The 19,566-nt window shown below is 46.7% G+C and overlaps 1 protein-coding gene across 11 annotated transcripts in view; it reads left to right on the forward strand.

Moving 5' to 3' along the window:
- The window catches only part of Cit (citron rho-interacting serine/threonine kinase), a 175,323-nt gene that overhangs the window by 59,563 nt on the left and 96,194 nt on the right, over positions 1-19,566 (forward strand). For all 11 annotated transcript variants that reach the window (XM_027414197.2, XM_027414198.2, XM_035443253.1 and 8 more), the window contains exon 10: positions 11,204-11,387. In XM_027414197.2, the coding sequence (XP_027269998.1) occupies positions 11,204-11,387 (184 nt within the window). The remainder of the gene's footprint in view (positions 1-11,203; positions 11,388-19,566) is intronic.

Consider the following 19,566-nt stretch of genomic DNA (forward strand, 5'->3'; position numbering starts at 1 on the left):
AACGTGCCTGTCACCCCCAAAACTGTGTCCTGTGGCTCTCCCTTCCATCCTCCCCATCCCTGCCCTGTGACTCTCCTTTCTATCCTCCCCTATCCCTTCCTTTGTTCCTAGAAACAATAGAACTTATACCAAGCCTGGGCAGTTTAGCTTGTATTTTCTAGAGTTTGTGTGAACTGAATCATACAATGAGTACCGTTAGCCCTCTCTCATCTCACTGTTCTGAAGTTTCTCCATTCTGAAGCATGAGTCTTAGTTCACGACTTTTTATTATTGGTGGTGGTCTGTGGTGGTCTGTGGCTATCTCGGTCCCTGCCAGTGAACATTTGGGTTGTCTCCAGTTTTTGGCCCCTTGAAATAAAGATCATTCTTTTCACACGGGTCCCAGTCTGCAGATACACATTCATTTCTCTGGACTAAAGCAGGGATGGAACAGCAGGTTTAACTTTCAAAGAGGTTTAAACTTTTCCACAGTGGTTGCTCCATTTCCCATTCTCAGCAACAGTGCCTGGGAGACTCCCAGAGTCAGTCGGATCCTGGGGTATTGTTTGCTGTGGAGATAAGCTTAAGTGTTTACCCAACACCCCCGATTTAAAAAGTCATAGAGGTCTGAGGAGGTGGCCCACCTGGTGAAGTGCTTGCTATGCACCTGTGTTTGGATCCCAGCTGGTTGTAAAAAGCCAGACTTGCCATGCTGCTGCAATCCCAGTGCTGGGGAGGTGGACACAGGATGATCCCTAGAATGTGCTGGTCAGCTAGTCTAGCCAAACTGGTAAGCTCCAGGTTTAGTGGTAGACTCTGTTTCAAAAACTAAGGTGGAGAGTGATCTAGGAAGATACATGGCATTGGCCTTTGGCTGTACACACATGCACACACATGTACATTCATATATATATATATATATATATATATATATATATATATATATATTCATGACATTAACTTGGCAAAGAAGTTATGTCATTGTCCTTTAGATACTTCCACAATCTGGATTTGTGTCCCTCACCTCAGCAGGGGTCTGGTACTTACTCCTCTGGCTCCTCTAAACTGGAGCATGAATTCTGCTGGCCTAGCCTGGAACAATCAAAAAGATGGCAATGTCTCAAAACACACTAAATGCATAAAAATGTATGAGTGCATATTGATGCCTAGGAGTAATCTCATTGGTCATTCCTTGAGGTTGCCGAGGCCCCAGCTTCACTACTCTGGTGTTATTAAATTCAGAGAGCTAAGTGTCTACCCCATCTTTCTATTTGAGTGTGACAGGGCAACTGAATCGTTGATGTGCTAATACATGTGGGCTGAAGGAGGGAATCTGAAAGCCTCCTTTTTTTTTTTTTTTTTTGGCAGCCACTTATGTAGTAACGGCTCAGAGATAGCGATCATTGTGGCTACTGAACCCATTAGGAGAAAGAATGTTCTGGTGTGTGTGGGGGGATCGGTGATATCATCAAACTCATGGATCAATTTTCACATCACAAGAATCAGGTCAGGTGCTCTCTGTCCTCCCTAATGTCATATGATAGCAAGTTGACAACCCACCCTGGGTGATGATCACAGAAAAAAAAATTGCACATGAATATCCAGAAGGCCCTGGGTTTATCTGTCAACCTATGAGAAACACGGGACAAACCAACACGTTACATGATGCTCCAAGGAAACAGCCCGGTCCAGAATGTGAGAAATTCTGCAAGATTTCTTAAACAAATAGATGGCTTCTTTTCTCCCTGCCCCCACCCCACCTCTGTCTCTCCCCTTCTCCCTCCCTCCCTCTCCCTCCCTCCTCCCTCCCTCCCTCCTCCCTCCCTCCCTCCCTCCCTCCTTCCTTCCTTCCTTCCTTCCTTCCTTCCAGGAAGAATATTCAGGCAAAAAGAGACATCAGCTCTCTGGTTCCTGACTTAAACAAAGAGGTGTCTTTTGGAACATGTGGGAAAAATTGCAACTAGGCATGAGTGTGGAGTGGACAGCTGTCTCAGTGAGTGTGGTGGCAGCCTTGTGGTTATGTGGCCTTTTTTTGTCTTTAAGCTTTTTATTACATTTGTGTTTGTGTAGGTGTGTATGGTGTCCCCACAGTGCACATAAAAAGGTCAGAGGGCAGCTTTTGAGAGTTGGCCCTCTTGCTCTCCCACAAGGGTCCTGGTATTACTTTGGTTGTTAGCCCTCATGGGGAGGTTATGTTTCTTCTAAGGACTTATCTAGGACTGGTATAATGGGTTGGCAGGTTAAATCACCCTCTGGAGTGTACATGGTGGAAGGAGAAAACTGACTCCTCATAGTTGTCCTCTGATGTTGTGTACCCTACATACGAACTCATAAGTGCATGGAATAAACACAGCAACAATATTTTTTTTTAAAAGTCCTTATCTGTAGAGTAGTATTTTTCAATCGGTAGTGAACATGGTAGTATTCAAGACATTTTTGATTAGTTGGGGGTGCTATTGTGGGAAGAGTCCAAGGATGTTATTACTGAACACTATGATAAGTATAATTGTGCCAACCCCATCAACAGGGACTTTCCTATTCTTTAATGTCAGCATATTACCGGTGGGAAACCCTGGGCTAGAGCTTCCCGGCTGCAGTAGCAGTGGGTGTGGTTTCTGGGGTCAGCAGACAAGACAGGTGAAGGTGGGGTGGGATGCCATGAGAGTGGAAGCTGCTGAGGTTGGGGCTGGGCAATGACATGTGAGTTCTTCATTTACTTCTTAGATACTTTAGGGGGTGCAAATTTTGGTTTATAATGAACATTAAAGAGTAAAAAGCTTGAGCCAGGTGTGATGGCACAGGTCTTTAATTCCAGCACTCAGGATGGCGATGAGGCAGGAATTGAACTCAAGACCAGCCTGGTCTATACAGTGAGCTCAGGCCAGTCCAGGCTACAGAGTGAGACCCTGTCTCAAATAAGGGGGTGGTGGTGGTAAAAATTTTTAAGTGTTGCAGAAGCAGATACTGAGGTAAAGAGGGCAGCAAAGACTGAAGCCCATTTGTACTCTTGGATGTGGGTGATTCAGGGGGAAGTGTTGAAAATAAAAATTGCTGGGGTGACAGACCCAAGGGCATGGAAGCTGTGAAACACCTCCCTCCCTTCTTCTGAAATGTGTCCCTATGGACATCACCTGATGGGAACACCCCAAATCCAGGCCTGCAGAGAAGTGCAGTCGTGACTCTTAACTGGAAATGTCCTTCTTTTGAGTATTTCTAGCCTAATGAAGGTCTCTCGAAGATTGCTGAATTCCTAGCCAAGGGGAAGGGAGGGAAACTCAATCTAAATAGAGAAGAAATCTGGTTCAGTTGCACCCCAGAAGTCAGGGAATGCATCTCGAAGTATATAAGCCTTTGGGAACGTGTAAGTCAATCACAAAATAAACACTTTATTTTATGTATATGGGTGTTTTTCTTGCATGGGTATCTATGCAAGATACCTTGCATGGTTATCCAGTGCCCTTAGAGGTGAGAAGAGGGCATTGCGTCTCCTGGAACTGGAGTTACAGTTATGCACTAGAGTTACAGATATGAGCTGCTATGGGTGGTAGGAATTGAATCTGGGTCCTCTAGAAGAGCAGCCAGTGTTCTTAACCAATGAGTCATCTCTCCAGCCTGATTTATTTTAATTATCCATTTTTGTGTATGGGTATATTTATTTGTGTTGGTGTGTGTGTGCACATGTGACTGTATGTGCCTGTAGAGGCCAGCAGAGGGCGTCAGGTCGTCTGGAGCCAGAGTTACAGGTGGTTGTGAGCCACTAGATGTGGGTGTTTGAAACTGAACTGTGAGTCTTTGGAAGAACCAGGTGTTCTTAACCACTGTGCCATCTGTCCAGCCCCTGAGCACTTAATATTACGCATACTTAGAGGAGGAATATGGCCTTGGGGTATGGTAGATCAGAACACACAAATCCTGAGATCCATTGCAATCACCAACTGTGGGGATATTGGTTTAGCTGTTAGCAGACAGGTGCCAGCATTCCTTTGATGGATTAATTGATTGAGGCACGTTTTCCTATGCTAACTTCCTTATTTCAAAGACAGCATGGCAAAAAAATTGATTGCCAAAACAGTGCTACCTTAAAGTCTTTCTCTGTTTCTCTGAGGAGTCAAAGTGGTGAAGTCATTTTTACTTAAGGCTTACTTGGATCTGCTTTGTTGGATTCTTGAATTTCTTGTATAATAACATGTTGTTGAGTGGTCATGTTCTCACCACTCTCCACCCCAAAGAAAGAAATTGGAATGGGGGGTTCTGCAGCTCTGGGTAACGTCATCTCTTCTCATAGACTGATTTACATGTGTCTATTTGTGAACTGGTTTTGTTTGCCCATCCCATAACTTAACCCATTTCTGCATTATTCCCGTGAGAGCTCAGAAAGCTGTCTGTCTTTCTCATCTTTCCATCACAGCCCTTTTTCTCATAGTAAGAACTCATCATCAGATGTTCCTAAGATAGCCCTTGCAGCCATCATCAGGTTTTCCCTGCTCACCAACCACATCGTCCCTCTCTGTGTTAATTCCTGCTTCCTGAGTGTGAAATTTGTCGTATTGACTGTCACAGTCCTTGTCCATAATGGGCAGAATTCTAGCACTGACCCCTTCCAACCATGACTACCAAAAGATTGGGCCTGTCCAGTTCGCTAAGACCTTCCCTGATATTATCTTCAATCTAGTTCAATTCAGGGCTCCTTCTTCAACGTCAGCCTCCTTACCCATAGCTTTCTTGGGCCACTGCTCCAACTATTGGCTTTTTAAAAGTACCTCTTTTTCCCACTTCAGCTCATGAAGATAGCTTTTAGCCAACTCTTGAGATTCAGTCCCCTCTATGCTCCTTGCTCTTTGGAACATGCTGAAAACCACTTCTACCTCATCAGCCAAACTTGCTACCTCTCCCTTTCTATATCCTCTGCTTTTCATCCCCACTGCCCAGCCCCTAAGTGATGCCATCAGCTCTTTTGCCAGTCTCAAAGCTTCTTTTATCATATAGGTAAGATAGCTTTTATTTTTTCTTATTGTTATTTATTATTATTATTTTTTATAATCTTCCTTCACTTTTGAGTGTAGGATCTACTTTGTCCATTGAGGGGCAGGACATCATGTAGCTGGGATGAATTGAAAGTGTCTTTGATTGTAGCTCATTAGTTGAACATTAACAAGCGTGGTCCAGACACAGTCCTGATTTTTGGCATTATCATGCACTTTTTACTTACTTGTCTTTGTCCTTTGTGACACGGTGCTTGCTAGCTGCCCTTCATCTTGCATTTCCGTACAATGCAGCAATCTGTCGCTAAGAGTTTAGGAGTAGGTTTAGCCCCCTCCTTTCTCCTTCCTTCCTTTTCTCCTTTCTTTCTTTCTTTCTTTCTTTCTTTCTTTGACTAAATCTACCTGTGTAGCCTTGTAACTCCTGATCCTCCTGCCTCAGCCTTCCAAGCTGTGGGATACAGGCATGTGCCACCATGCCTGCTGGCTTCCTTTTCATCCTTTCTTCAAATGTGTTGTTAGCTCTTCATGACCAGTTGAATACTCTGAAGTATATCATGAATTGAGTTCCGGAAAGTTAGGTATGTTGCATGGAGCAACATATCAAATCTGAGAAACTAGCCCACACCCCAGGGTCTTGTCACAAATTGCTTTGCCAGAACCCACATTAAACACCAACAAAGGGCAGCCACGTGATGCTCTGATAGGTGCGTAGCAGTGAGATCGAAAGCTCTGCCATTGCAGAAATTAGATTCCGGTGCAGAAAGCTCCAAACACGGCCCAAACAAGACAATCTCAGTGTTCATCTGTCATTGTTGAAAAAATAAAAGTGGGGACAGGAGAGCACAGTGGGGCATGCTGGGAAGAGGCAGAGGACGAGGGCACACACTTCTTACTTGACTGCTGTTGAAAAGAAAACAGCGTTGAAGACAATAAATTTCCCCCCTAAAGCTTTTAATGAATGTCAAGATTAGAGAGGGAGAGGGAGGGAGGGAAGGAGGGAGAGAGAGACAGAGAGGGAGAGGGGATTTATGAAGGAAAATTAACTACAGTTCTTAAAATAGCCTTTGTTTCTGAGAGCCTTATTCTGCTGTCTATCTGATAACTGGGGGTGGGGCTCCCCTCAAAGTTACCCCTGCCGCTAAGGAGAATGTGCCCTGCTGTCACCTCATACATGTTGATTAATTTTAAAAACACAGGGAAACAACCCCACCCCATTTTTTCTCCTTGTCTTTTACAATGAACAAAGAGCTCAATATATGACTTCATACGTGTTTGTCATCAGTTAGTGTGGTAGGCATGTTGCGTGAGGAGAGCAGATGATATCACGACACTGTATAGGAAAATATTAATAGAGGTGCTCATTAACATATTTTTCAGACAGAACAAACTTGACTTTAAAGCTTTCTCATTTGATCCAAACGTCAGGTACCTTTTTCGAGTCCAGTACTATACTAGTCTTCTCTTTGTGAGATCCATGCTCAGGTCATCTGGTCATGTGTTTGCCCATTTAACATTGAATGTAGACTTACTACATGCCTGGCAGTATTGCTGCGTGCTGGGTCAGCACAGACTTAAGACTCATCATCAAGCAGATTTCAATGACCAACAGAAAACACAATCTTACTCATGTGTTTGTGTGTATGTGTGGGTGCTGCACGTGCCATAGAGACACAGCAGGCCCGTGGACATCAGAGGATGCCTTAAGCAGCCAGTCCTCGCTGCTCTCCACTGTCTTTTGTCTTTGCCGCCCTGCTGCATTCATTCTCCAGGCTATCTCACCTGTAAGCTTTTAGACAGTTCTCGTGTTTCCCATAGTGCTGAGACTACGCATATGTCCCTAGAGTCTGAGCTCAGCTTGTCAGGCTCGTGTGGCTAGCAGTTTTACCCACTGAGCTCTCTCCAGCCTCATCTACCCCTCCCAAAGCAAATAAAGGCCAAAAAGAAGACATTTCCACATGGCATAAGAAGTCTAAGAATTATTCCCGGTTTCCTGCCTCCCCCTTCAGTGTGGTCCCATACATGGTGGGTTTTAGACTTGGATGAAGGTTTTGGTTTTTTCGTTTATTTTATTTATTTATTTATTTATTTATTTATTTATTTATTTATTTTTATAGCTATGAGACGTGTAGTAGTTCATTGAAGGGGAGTTGCAGAGGGGATTGAGGTCTGCCTCACCTCTCCTTTGGTTGCTCCAAGAGGGCAAGAAGGGAAACAAAGGTGAGGTCCCCAGTGGGACCTTTGTCGGAGCATGCTCTCTTGGTTGAATGAAGGTCAGGGAGACTAAGGGCTGCCAGTCTTTCCCTGTGGGACCTTCCATATGCTAAATCTGGGGTGTCCTCCCTCACTGTTTTTCTACCTCTGTTTCTGCTGAGAACTGTGGTCCCCAGTAGTAGAGAGTAGGGGGTCAGTCAGTCATTCTTCCATGCTGACAGTGGGAAGAGTTCCCACCTAAGAGGCCATCAGACTCTCCCGGTTTTATCTAATGCACTTGGCCAGGCCCTTTGGGGTTGTTTTAAGATGTGGCATCCAAGTGTTTAGCTTTTTTATTACATCTGTGTCTCAGAGTTCCAGCGACTTCCTTCTCTTGGTCTGTGGACTCTGGGTACACACCACTGCACCTGGCTTAGCGTGTCCTCTTTCTTTGGAGAGCCAATTCTCTTACCAGTCCCAATGGGCTTTGTAAGGAAGAAGGGTGGTCCTTCCATGCGTCCTGGGTCATGTGTGTTCATGTCATGTGTGTTCATACAGTCTTTCCCCACGCATGTCTGCTAGTGTTCATGTATGGTTGCCATTTCTGGGACACCACAAACGTAGACAGGCTGTCCCAGTTGCAGTCTCCTCCCCTTGAAAGGCTTAGATAAAGGGGCACCCAGTCCTTGCTACAGAGTCTCTTTTCTGTGACTTTTCACGCCATGTGGACAATGTCCCACAAGACACTTGTTTTCAGAGGACCCTGCTCTGAACTATCTGACAAGAGGTTTAATCTCTAGGTTTTAATCTGTGTTGTGAGTCCTCCCACCTCTCAACTTGAAAATTGTCTGACCTTTTAATATTCTCTCTCTCTCTCTCTCTCTCTCTCTCTCTCTCCTCTGTCTCTGTCTGTCTGCCTGTCTCTTTGTGGTGCTGGGGATTGAACCTAGGGTCTTGTTCATGCTAGACAGCATTCTACCACTGAACTATATTCTCAGCCTCCTTTGTGCCTCTGTGTTTATATATCTACACGGGTTTTACTAAGTTACCTGAGGCTGGTGGAGGCCAGAAGAGGGCACCAGTTCACCTGGAGCTGAGTTATAGGTGGTTATGAGCTGCCATGTGGATGCTGAGAATTGAGCCCCAGTCCTAGAAGAGTAGGAAAATACTCTTAACCACTGAGCAATTTCTTTAGCCTCTGTCCTTTGTCTTTTTGAGACATATCTCTCATCGGCCTTGAACTCACCAAGTAGCTAGGCTGGCTGGCCACAGAGCACCAGGGATCCCCCAGTCTACCACCCAGCACTGATAAGTTTATGCCACCCAGCTTGGCTTTATTATTATTATTTAACATGTGGGGATTGAACTCAGGTCCTCATATTTCCAATGCAAACACATTGCTAGCTGATTTATCTCCCTCACCTGGCACATGGGTTTCACTAAGTTACCTGGCCTTGAGCTCATCTGTAGCCCAAGCAGATCCTCCTCCTGTGATCCTCCTGCCTCAGCTTCCTGAGTAATTGGAATGACAGGCCTATGCTGTCAGCTCTAGCCCATTGTCTAATGTGGACCACATGAGGCCAGCTTTGAGCATGGTAGAATTTTAAAGATGAATCTTATTTTATAGTACAGAAATTCAAAAATCATAATTACTTCATCGAGGGTGGCTCCTAACCCTCCATTAATCATCCTCCTCACAAAGAAATGGAATTCTATTTTAGTCTCCAACAGATAAATTAGTATATAGTGGAAAAGGGAATTTGACTTTTGTGAGGAATTAAACGCTACGATGGAATTAACACAAACATTCACCTTGATGTGTCTGTGCCTGGTACAGCAGAGACTTCAGTGCAAATGTGGCTATGTCTCACTCTAGTGACCGTAAGATCTGCCATGAGTGTGCACTGTACACCAGCAGTAATAATAATGGCTTCAGGCCACCTTCATGGCTGTTTACTATATGTAAAGAGCCACGATAAACATCTTATATAGATTAAGAAAAAACAAACAAAAGGAAGCCACCCAACAGGTGTAGTGGGGATGCACCTGTCACCCCAATGCCCAGGAAGCAGAGACAAGAGAGTCAGAAGCATTGCTTAGGGAGACTCTTTCAAAACCAGAAATGACCCCATAACCTGTGATGCTCAGAGAGGTCAAGTGACTTTCCCTGGGTCACACAGCTCTTGGGTGGGTGGAACCTGGGACTCACTTCTGACCACAAGCCATGAGCCATTAGCCCACCACACACGTATGTCCGTCAGTAAGTTTCCAGTCTTTATCCGGGTTTCCTTGTTTTGGGATGGAAAACACTACTTTTTGATCCTCATACACCGTAATTTCAGTTATTATAATTTTGATCTTTTACTTTTAAAAGCCCAATTGGGTTTGCACCCGAGTTAATGGACGTGCACATGGGCTGTGAGGTGGTGCTTTCAATCTAATAAGCTCAGGTTTAAAGTGTTAAAGCCGGTAGCTTCAGACTCCAGCAGGGAAGGTGCTCCCGAGAGAGCCTGGAGTGTTAGATCATTCCCTGCTAGTGCACATTTTACATTTTTGATCTTCTCTTTGCCACCTCACCTCAGTGCACCTGAAGCTTGAGAATGTTCTTTTGCATTTCCCAGAAGCAGCCAGCCCTGAGCATCTCTCTCTCTCTCTCTCTCTCTCTCTCTCTCTCTCTCTCTCTCTCTCTCTCTCTCTCTCCCACATACCTCCATCATTCCAGTTACTTCTCCGCACTGCTCTGGCTACTGTCCTTGGGGAAGCTTGGAAACAGCCAGATTCTTGTGAGCATGTAGGCTGAAGACATACTTGCTGCTGCTCATTTACCAGCATAGAACTTTGCCCGGAAAATAAGAGGTTAAGAGAGAAGTCTGGACCGTGAAGGGCTGTGACAACTGTCCTAGGGGGAGCTCTAGCGAGCCCTGGTGGGCAGTGACTCATGCTGCTCTGTCACTCAGATCAGCACTGGCCCCTGCCACACAGGCGGCCAGGTGGGGTTACAGCCAGGGCTAGCACCAAGGAATGGGGAGCATGCAGCCTGCACTGCGGGGGATGTGATGCCGGCTCGCCAACTTCCCCCTGCCTGGTCCACTGCGGACGCTCTAGCCTGCAACCATGGTAACACTTCTGGCTGGAAATGCCCCCGGGAGCCCCCTACGATGGGCAGCCTCCTGGTGACAGAAGGACAGCCACTCACATCCTTGAGTGAGAGAGCCTAGTAGGTCAGCAGGCAGCAGAGAAGATGTGATGCCCCCTCACGCTGTAAGGAGGTAGGAGCCCTGCCGCAGATGTGCATCTGTGGGTCTCTGCATTCCCCCATTGGTGCTGGGTGCTGTAAATCACTGCAACTTTATTTGGCTGGTTTTGATTATGCCGATTGAACTGCAGTGGATTCAATGAGCAGGATTGTGCTGGGGAGGAGAGATAACGAACTGAAAAAAGTGGTTAATAAGATCTCGAAGTGGACTCATGGCCATGAATGAACCAGACTGCAGTGGTTCCAATGGCATTTCCACAGCCTCCCAAGCTCCCCCCCCCCCCCGGCCTGTTCTCGCTTCTCATTCTGCCTAAGTCATGAGACGTAGATGTATTCCATCCAACAGCGATGGATATCACTAACTATTAATCATTTAGACCTGTCTGGAAGAGGGGCTCAATGGGTTTAGGTCATTTGGCACCCTGGCATTAGCCAGCTGACATGCAGTGGAAACCTTCTGGAAATATCAGGCAGGAGCTGCCTGCTCAGGTGAGTTGCCCAAGTGCTTCTGTAGGAACCCAGTGACCTGTTTGAGTCTATCTTTCACTTTACCCCCTGCCCGGGAAGGCAAGCTGTCTGCGGGTTGGTGGCCATGTTGGCAGTGAAGGGGTTAATCTCTTGTTGCTGTAGGAGCTGAGGCTGGGTCTGCCTGCGCTAGGAGCTGGGTTGAAAGCAGGCGCTGCAGTGCTGTCTCCAACGCTGAAGGAGTAAGGCGCTTTTTTTTTTTTCTCTCCGCAACAGTGTGGAATTCGTCTGAATTTTTCTCTCCCCCCCCTCTTGTTTTTCTTTTAACCAGCTCCTCCCCCCTTCGTTCCCACCCTCAAGTCTGATGATGACACCTCCAATTTTGATGAACCAGAGAAGAATTCGTGGGTTTCATCCTCTCCGTGCCAGCTGAGCCCCTCGGGTTTCTCAGGCGAAGAACTGCCGTTTGTGGGCTTTTCATACAGCAAGGCACTAGGGCTTCTTGGTAGATCTGAGTAAGTGACAGTGTGACTTTCTGGGGGACTTGCATGGATGCCTGGCACACAGAGCCAAAGGTGGCGGTGGTACTGGTGGTGGTGGTGGTGGGAGGGTGGGGGAGTGCAGAGGAGGGAAGCCTCTGAGCTGCCTGCCTTTGGAAAGCACTCTACCTGTTTGGGGCTTGTGGGGCTAGACTGCCAATGTTCTGTTTTGCATGGTGTGTTAGGTACCTGTTCCTTCCTTTCTGTGGCATTCTAATGGCCAACTGGGTACTTTGGGTTAGTTTTTCCCATCTTTGGTCTTCTTTAGAGGGAGGAGAGGGTGAGAGATTTCTAGCTGTGCAGTTCCTCTGTCAAAGGGGAAACTGTCTGAGTTAAACTGAGCTGTCCATCCATCCGTGTACCCATCTCAGGAGGACAGATGGCTGGTATCTTGGCTGTACTGAAAGGATCTTAAACACGGTATCTCACAAGCCAAAGGTTTCCCGATGGGTTTAACTGAGCTGCAAGTGGCTGAACCAGAGCTCTAGCTGAGAGATGATGCTCGGCTCCTGTCCAAGTATGCTGCAAGATCAGAGATCTGGCAGCCAAGCCAGCCGTTCTGAGCAGGGAGAGCACTGGCGGCCAGAGGAAGCCCCATTCCTGTGAGCCCCCAGGAGGGAGTGTGATGCAGCCACTGCCACCAATTCACAGAAATTGGGCTTTACAAGAGGGTGGGAAAAAACAAACCCTAAACAAACTAAGAGACTAGAATTAGAAATAGAAATATTCTAGTAAACCTCTTGCCCTGGGAATCATTTTCTAGTCCTATAGGAAGCATTTAGAAGATGTGGCAGCCCAGGGCTTGTTTGGAGGGTCCTGCTTTCCAGAATCTTAGAATTTATGTAAAATGTAGTCGCCTGGGATGTGGGAGCTTGGTGACATTCTGTTTTCCGGGGACCAAGTTCGCCTAGGAAGGTCTCAGACCAGCTATGTTGTTCCCCAGATTCCCTGGCACCCTCACGCTGAGGCTCTTAGGGCAATGTTGGGTAACTAGTTGCTGTCTACCTATGAGAAGAACACATTTTTATTTGAAAAAAAAAATTCTCATTGACAGTTGATTCATACCTGTTTGTTGTATTTGTAGCTTAGATATTGATTTGAAGGGCTATAGTATTGGTTCCTGGATGGTGTTCACCCCACAGGTACAATTTTGAGGTTCTTCAAAAGCTACCAGATTTTCTACAGGGAATTGCAGTCAGGAGAGTGTGGGCTGTTCTTGATTATTGACAGGGGATTTTACAATGAAAGATGCTAAGGTGGGCTTCCTTTATTACCTTGCCTGAGGTCCGGGTTTAAAATCCAGGTGATGTTATGTTAGTATTATTAGATGTGCCTTTCTTGCCTGTCTGTTCCACCACCCAAGGCAGCCTGGAGGATGGTAAGAGAGGTGAAAATCTAACTAGCTTGTTGAATGTGGCATCAGACAGATTTGCAGTGGCCTAAGCCGGGCGAGGAGGTTTGGCGTCAGTATTGAGGATCCAGGAAGGAGTAGAGGCCCACTGGTGAAGGATGCATAGTTAGTGGGCAGAGTAACCTTGACACAATCAGCACACTGAAGGTCACAGATCCGAACTGGGAGGAGATATGCGGGGAGTTGCTGGTCTGGTTCCTAATGGGCTGGATGTGTTGAGAGAAAGCTTTCTGAGGGTGTTGATCAGTGATCTGAAATAGCCTGGGAGGCCTTGGGGGAGTCAGGTCTCGGGACAAAGAGGTGGGGATGATGTGAGGGAGACCGGGCACCGCAGTTAATCTAAAGCAGAGTGTGATTAATTGCTTGCTGTTCAGGGAGACTCTAATTGCTGCTTTCTGCTTCTCAGAAAGCGGAGTAAAGGGACATCTCAGCTTTAGGGCCCAGGCACCAGATAAATACCCCCCCCCCAATGTGTTTGTGTTGCTTTCTGAATTTGAATGTTTGTGGTTTCACCTTTGGCTGTCCAAAAAATCTTTCTCTAATGCATCAACTGAGTGAGCTTCCATTTGTGCCCCAACAGAACATTTAATAAGATCCTCATAAAATTTTATAAAATTCCCTTTAACAAAGTCATGCATTTGTTATCTGGAAGATATAACTGGAGGCGTCTTATCTTTGGGGAACTTGATGCTTTTTCCATGACAATTTTGGGGCTGGAATTAGCAGCTTTTCCTCCGTCTTGAGTCTTGCTCTGTGGCACTGCTGTTGGACCTGACTACTTTGCCAGTGGTGGCTCAGTAGGTGAAACCCATAGCCACATTTTCAAACTCCTATCCACCTGTTGGTTGTAGGTAACCCGGGCATGTTGTCTGTAGTTGACCCTGGGCATATTGGATCGTAGTTAATTGGGAAGCCAATCAAAGAGACCCAGAGAAGAATTGCTCAGCAGTTCCTGCAGTTTCATAGATGTGCAGTCAAAGGAATCATTGCAGGAGGGTTGTGTCTGGGGTACCACCTTTGCCCTGCAGTGACCTCAGCTCTCTCCCTGAGTTTCCCTTCTCCTGCTTCTCGTCTTCAGCATCACAGGTTTTTATTTACATGGCTGTTACTCACTCTTCACACCACCGAGGAAGAAACTGCAGATGCTAGCTCATGCCACGCTAGGAAATTGACCCCAGATTTGTTACCAGTGAACAGAGTGAAACATTTGAGCAAGGACTTCACAGAGACTGTGGCAGTGAGAACGATTCACATTGCTGTGTTGTGGTCCTTCCTCACATTTTAGAATCTTTCTTCTTTTGCAGGGGACCCCAGGCTATTTTTAAGCCAGCCATTGAGTGCATCGTTAATTTTAGGTTTAGCAAGAAGCCCAGTCTCAGCATGTTGATGAATGAGGTGTAGGGGGTGTTCCTTGCTGCCCAAGTTGAGAGCATGGGAAGCTTGGTGAGAACCAGATTTATTTGGTTGGTTGTTTTGTTGAAGTTAGCTTTGGAGAGAAAGCATCCACACCTGTGACGCTATTCATGTCCTCCCACCCCCACCCCCATGTGGTGCTGGACATTGAACTGAGGGCCTTGTCCAGGCTAAGCAAGCACTCTGCCTTGGTGACCACTGAGCTACCTTCCCAGCCCAACTCTTTACCTTTTCGCTTAACAAGAGCCTGAACCCAACTCCCATGCTTTGAATCCCTGAGCCCCCATTTGCCTAAACTTTACAATAGGGTAGAAACAGAAATCGTTAAGTGGAAGGTTTGAAAATGCATGGCTCCCAGCATCCCCCTTCTGTTGTCAGTATGGGGTGAGTGTCTTCACGACCTTCCTTCTTCCTGGACTAAAGCATTGCCTCATTATCTCTGGCCAAGTCAGAACATTCCTGCTTGGCAATGTGATCTTGATGATGTTTCTAGTTTCTGGGTAAGCCATCTTAGGAAGGGTGTTCTCTCTTCCTTTTGTCTCTGGACACTTTTCTTGGAGAGGATCTGGAGATACAAGGATCTGCTCATCCCTTCAGACACGGTAGAGGAATGAAGACTGTCTGACACCATTCGTCCTCCCTGATTTCAGATGGCCGGTTTTCAGTGCCTCTTCCTTTTGTGATTGGCAGTTCTTTGCATAGTAGTTTCCTCAAGGGTAACATGGTAACCAGGGATGACTTTCCAAAGGGCTTCTAGGAGGATGGAACAAAACATATGAAGCATTGACTCTAATACCCGGCACATGAAAAGATCTTAGTAAATGTCTACTGTTCTGTTTCTTGCTATTTCTAACATACTGGTCTATATTTACATAGAGCTCTTCCATATGTGCTAAGAGGCCGTGGAAGGGACTCGGCAGTAATCAGGGAGTTCTGAGTCAGCCAGACCCAAACTCAGCTCTCCAGGCGTTGGGGGTTTTTCTTCTGGGAATGCTTAAATACTCAAGCCAACTACAAGACTACGTTCTGTCATCAAGAGGTGTTCTTTGTGGAGGAGTAGATTAGAGGACAGAAGGCACCCTCCCATTGCGTTGACTAGTCCAAGCTGATTTTCTGAAATAGTTCATAGGACTGAGCAGGTAGACGCCTTAGCTGAGGAACAGTGGGGTGAATAAGCAAGTCTCGAGAGAGCACTGAAGGAGGAAGCCAACTCTGCTTTCTTGCTAAACCAATGGTGATGATCCTTCTTGGAATGCCCATTCATTCCCCCATGCAGGCTGGGTCTGCAGGGCAGACTGGGTCATCTCAGTGGTCCTCGTCCCAGATACCGGAAGACATGACCAGCCCTCACTGAATATGCATGCTGGAGTGAGCTCACCCATATACTGACGGAGGGTGAGTGTTAGGGGTTAGCTCTGTAAAAGACAGTGGGTTTGGGTCAGCGGAGAAGAAGGCGGAGAGAGCTCCACAGTGCACAGGGTTAACTACAGCCTTGCACAGGGTGATCAGCTCTGTACTAAGTATGGCAGATGAACTCACTCCAGCAAAATGGCAGCCGAAAGGAAGGGACAGTCACTGTTGTCCCCCTCTGCATGTGCGGAAACTGAGGCATGGAGATTGTGAACGTGTCCAAGGTCCTCCAGTCTAGACCGTGTGGGGCTTCAGTGTGTCTTGACCACTGCGCTGTGGTGCTGTGCCATGTATATGTCCCAGGTGTGAGAAGTTAGGAAATACTTGTAGGGTGCCCAAGAAGTAGATACCATCCTTGGGAATGAAGAGCCATGAGATTGGGACAGGTGTAAAGAGAGATGACAAGCTGGTCATAATATTGCTTTTGGTTTTTGCTTTGATGGGTTTATTGAGTAGGTTGGTTAGTGTATAGGTCTCAGGCATCTCATTGAGAGATACTTAACCTGGGATGTGAGTGTGTGTATGTGTGCACTCATGTATGTGTCTCTCTCTATTTGTGCATGTGTGAGTGTGCGTGCACTTCTAACCATTCACATTCTGACTTGCTAGAGAGAAGTTCATTGAAGACAGGGAACAGCACTGACCCTGGTCTTCAGGCTGATTGTTCATAAGCTGCACAATAAATAATCCCAGAGGTTGATCCAAGTCATCCCCACTGCTCCTCTTCTGTAATAGTGTCTTCTGTGTAGCCCAGACTCAGCCTCCTGAGTGCTGGGATTACAGGTGTGCACTGCTGTGCCCAGTCAGATCACCTTCATGGCTGCCAATGATGATTCCATGTTTGTGTTTCTTCAGATTTTCCTGTGTATTTCCAGGTGCCTCCTATCTCCCCTCCTACGACTTAACCTAGAGAGGGGACAGGCGGGGGAGGATTTGCCTATCAGTCTTACTTTTTTTTTTTTTTTTTTTTTTTTTGAGCTACTTAGGAGTAGGGGGAATCTTCTTTTAAAAACTGTTTTCTGGCTGGGTGGTGGTGGCACACACCTTTAATCTCAGCAATAGGGGAGGCAGAGGCAGGTGGATCTCTGTGATTCCAGGCCAGCCTGGTCTACAAGAGTGAGGCTCTATAGGACAGGCTCCAAAGCTACATGGAGAAGCCCTGTCTCAAAAACCCAAAACCAACCAACCAACCAACCAACCAAACCAAACCAAACCAAACCAAACAAAAACCTGTTTTCCCCAGAACACATGAAAAGGTGGTCATGGAAGCATAGTCTCTAATCACAGTGCTGCTGTAGTCACAGTGCTCCTGAGAGGGGAGGCTGAGATGGAAAGTCACTTTGGCTCTCAGAGTGGATACCTGATTTACTTGATGACAGGTGGAAGGTGAAGACCAACACCCGTGGTTGTCATCTGACTTCCATATACATGCTGTGGCATGCATCCATAAACCAACACTCAGACACATGAACACACACAGACACATACAGAGAGAGGGAGAGACAGCAGACAGACAGACAGAGAGGCTGGGAGAGAGAGACAGAGACAGAGAAACAGAAAGACAGAGACAGAGAATGAGGCAGAGAGACAGAAACAGAGAGACAGACACATGGAGGGGGAGTGTAGAGAGAGGAGAAAGAGAGAGAGAGGAAATTGTTTTCCTTCTGTATCTAGCCTAAAGCTCCTTGGCATTGTGCTTCCTGCCCACATCCCTGTTGCAAGGAGTCTCATCTGTGACTTGGATTTTTTAAATAGTCAACAACAACAGCAGCCTCTTCTTATCGTTCCTAAAGGCACCCATCCACTATATTCAAGTGAATTAATGGTAACTGCCCTCAAGTGCTGGTGCTGCTTGTCTCCCACCATTAATTGGATCTTAAGCTGGTCACTTGCCTCTGGGTATTGTCTTGGGTTTTCTCTTTTCTTGCTCATTCAGTTTCTCCTCTCTCCAATCAAGCACACCTTGTCCTCTGGCTCGTTGCACCCTGTTCTCTGTTTCAACTGAGCGTGTGCGTGCCTCTCAGCCCTGGCAGGCCCACTCTACCACCTTCTCATTTGTCTTAAATATACCTTTAGGAGCTCAGATCACACAGTCCCATCGCAGTCCTCAAGATCAGGCTGGAGAAGATCTGTCAAGTGTGTGCTTTGGTGGCCCCCACAGGCTAGTTTGCGTGGTCGTCTTGGGTCCCTTAAGATGGTAGTCACTGACTAAGCTTGCTTCATGTTCCCAAGCCTGGCCTTAGGTTGGCAACTCTAGCAAATTCCTCCCTGCTCTCTCTTTCTTTGCCTTGTCTCCTGACCTCTCTCCAGTGAAATTCCTGAACAAATCGTCTGTGCTCAGTGCCTCTTTTTTTCTTCTCCTCCATCCCCACTGTCCAAGGACCATCTCAAAAGCCATTGACTACCCTCAGCCACCAGACACTGTTAATCATCCTGTCTCTGGACAGCTTTCTTCTTTGTTCTCTGGGTCTTGGGCACCTGGTTTAGCCCCACCTCTGACTACTCTTTCATTATTTTGTAACTTTCTCTGTTCAGGCCCTTGGGACATGGGTACCACCCACTGTCCCATGAGCAAGCCCATTCAGTTGTTGACTTTACCTCCAAATCCCCTTGCCCCTCCTTTTCCTCAGTCTAGAAACTACCACTTCCCCTACCCTTCTAGGCAAGAAAATGGTGTCACCACAATCACTCTCTGCCTTTTGCCCCTTCCATCACTGGCAAGGCCTCTAAGTTGTTCCTCTGATGACACTCACATCATTGCCCATTGTCCTGTCCTCACCATCACCTCATGGACATTTGCTCAGACTGGTGCAGCAGCATCCCAAACAAGCCCTCTGCCTCTGGATTTCTTGGCTGTAATCCATTCTCCAAAGAGAGTGGAATTCCTCCAAAGCCTAGGCTAGATGATGTAATTCTCCTGTGGGGACCTTTAGCAGCATCTTGGTATGCACAGAATTAATGGCCTCTCCTGAGCTTGATGTTCAAGCTCGGTGTGCCAAGACCCTAGCTTGTGTTTCCAGTCCTACCTTCTACCGTCCCCTATGTCTGGCCAAATTGCCCAGGGCTTGCTGAGGACAGGGCCTTGTCTTCCTTTTGCCACAAACAGGGCTTTGCCCCTGGCAGGCTGGACTTTTGTCAAATTGAATTAGACTAAAGTGGTCAGGGTTGTACTGGTTCCTTCTGCACAGAGTCTACAGTGTCTGCTGAGTGCTTCTTGGGGGCCTAGAACTCATAATTCTAAGGACTTTCCATGCATTGTCTCATAGCCTCACCATAGCACACGTGGTAGACATGGAGATCCAGGGGAGTTCCTTTGAAGGCTGACACAGATCTGAGAAGACCTGACCCGTGTCTGGTAACCTCCAGACTTCTGTACTTGAACCCCTAACGGTCATGCCTTGCTAGTTCATGTAAGAACAACACATTTGTCTAAACAGTAAGGGTGAAGGAGCAGCTTTCTGTAGTGGTCACTCACACAGTCTAAGTATTTACTAAGTGCTGTCATGTAGCTTAGTAGTCGCCATCATGTTTAGATAGTAGAGCTGGAAATTACCCAGCCTGGGTTCCCCTCTGAGGCTTATACAGCTTGCCCCCTTAGCTTTAGAGCTCATAAAAGCAGTTTTGGAATGGGGGATGACTAACTAGCACCCCTGTGAAAAGTCCAGACTTTTGAGAATCAGACAGGCAGACTGTTCATATCCGGGATCCACCCCTCGCTAGTTTTGTGAAAGTTAAATGCCCCTCAGGCATTTAACTTCTATCAGATTCCATTTGCTCGTCTCTCTTGTGGGATTGTAACAGTGTCTGGCTGATAGGTTTCCTTCAGAGATGGGTGGTAGCCTTAGTGTTTGGGCCCACAGCAGAGCGGGTATTCATTTTACGTTGGCTGTTGTTATTGAGATGTGTGGACGGAGCAGCCGT

The sequence above is a fragment of the Cricetulus griseus genome, chromosome 4 (assembly GCF_003668045.3).
Source record: "Cricetulus griseus strain 17A/GY chromosome 4, alternate assembly CriGri-PICRH-1.0, whole genome shotgun sequence".
Taxonomy (NCBI): Eukaryota; Metazoa; Chordata; class Mammalia; order Rodentia; family Cricetidae; genus Cricetulus; species Cricetulus griseus.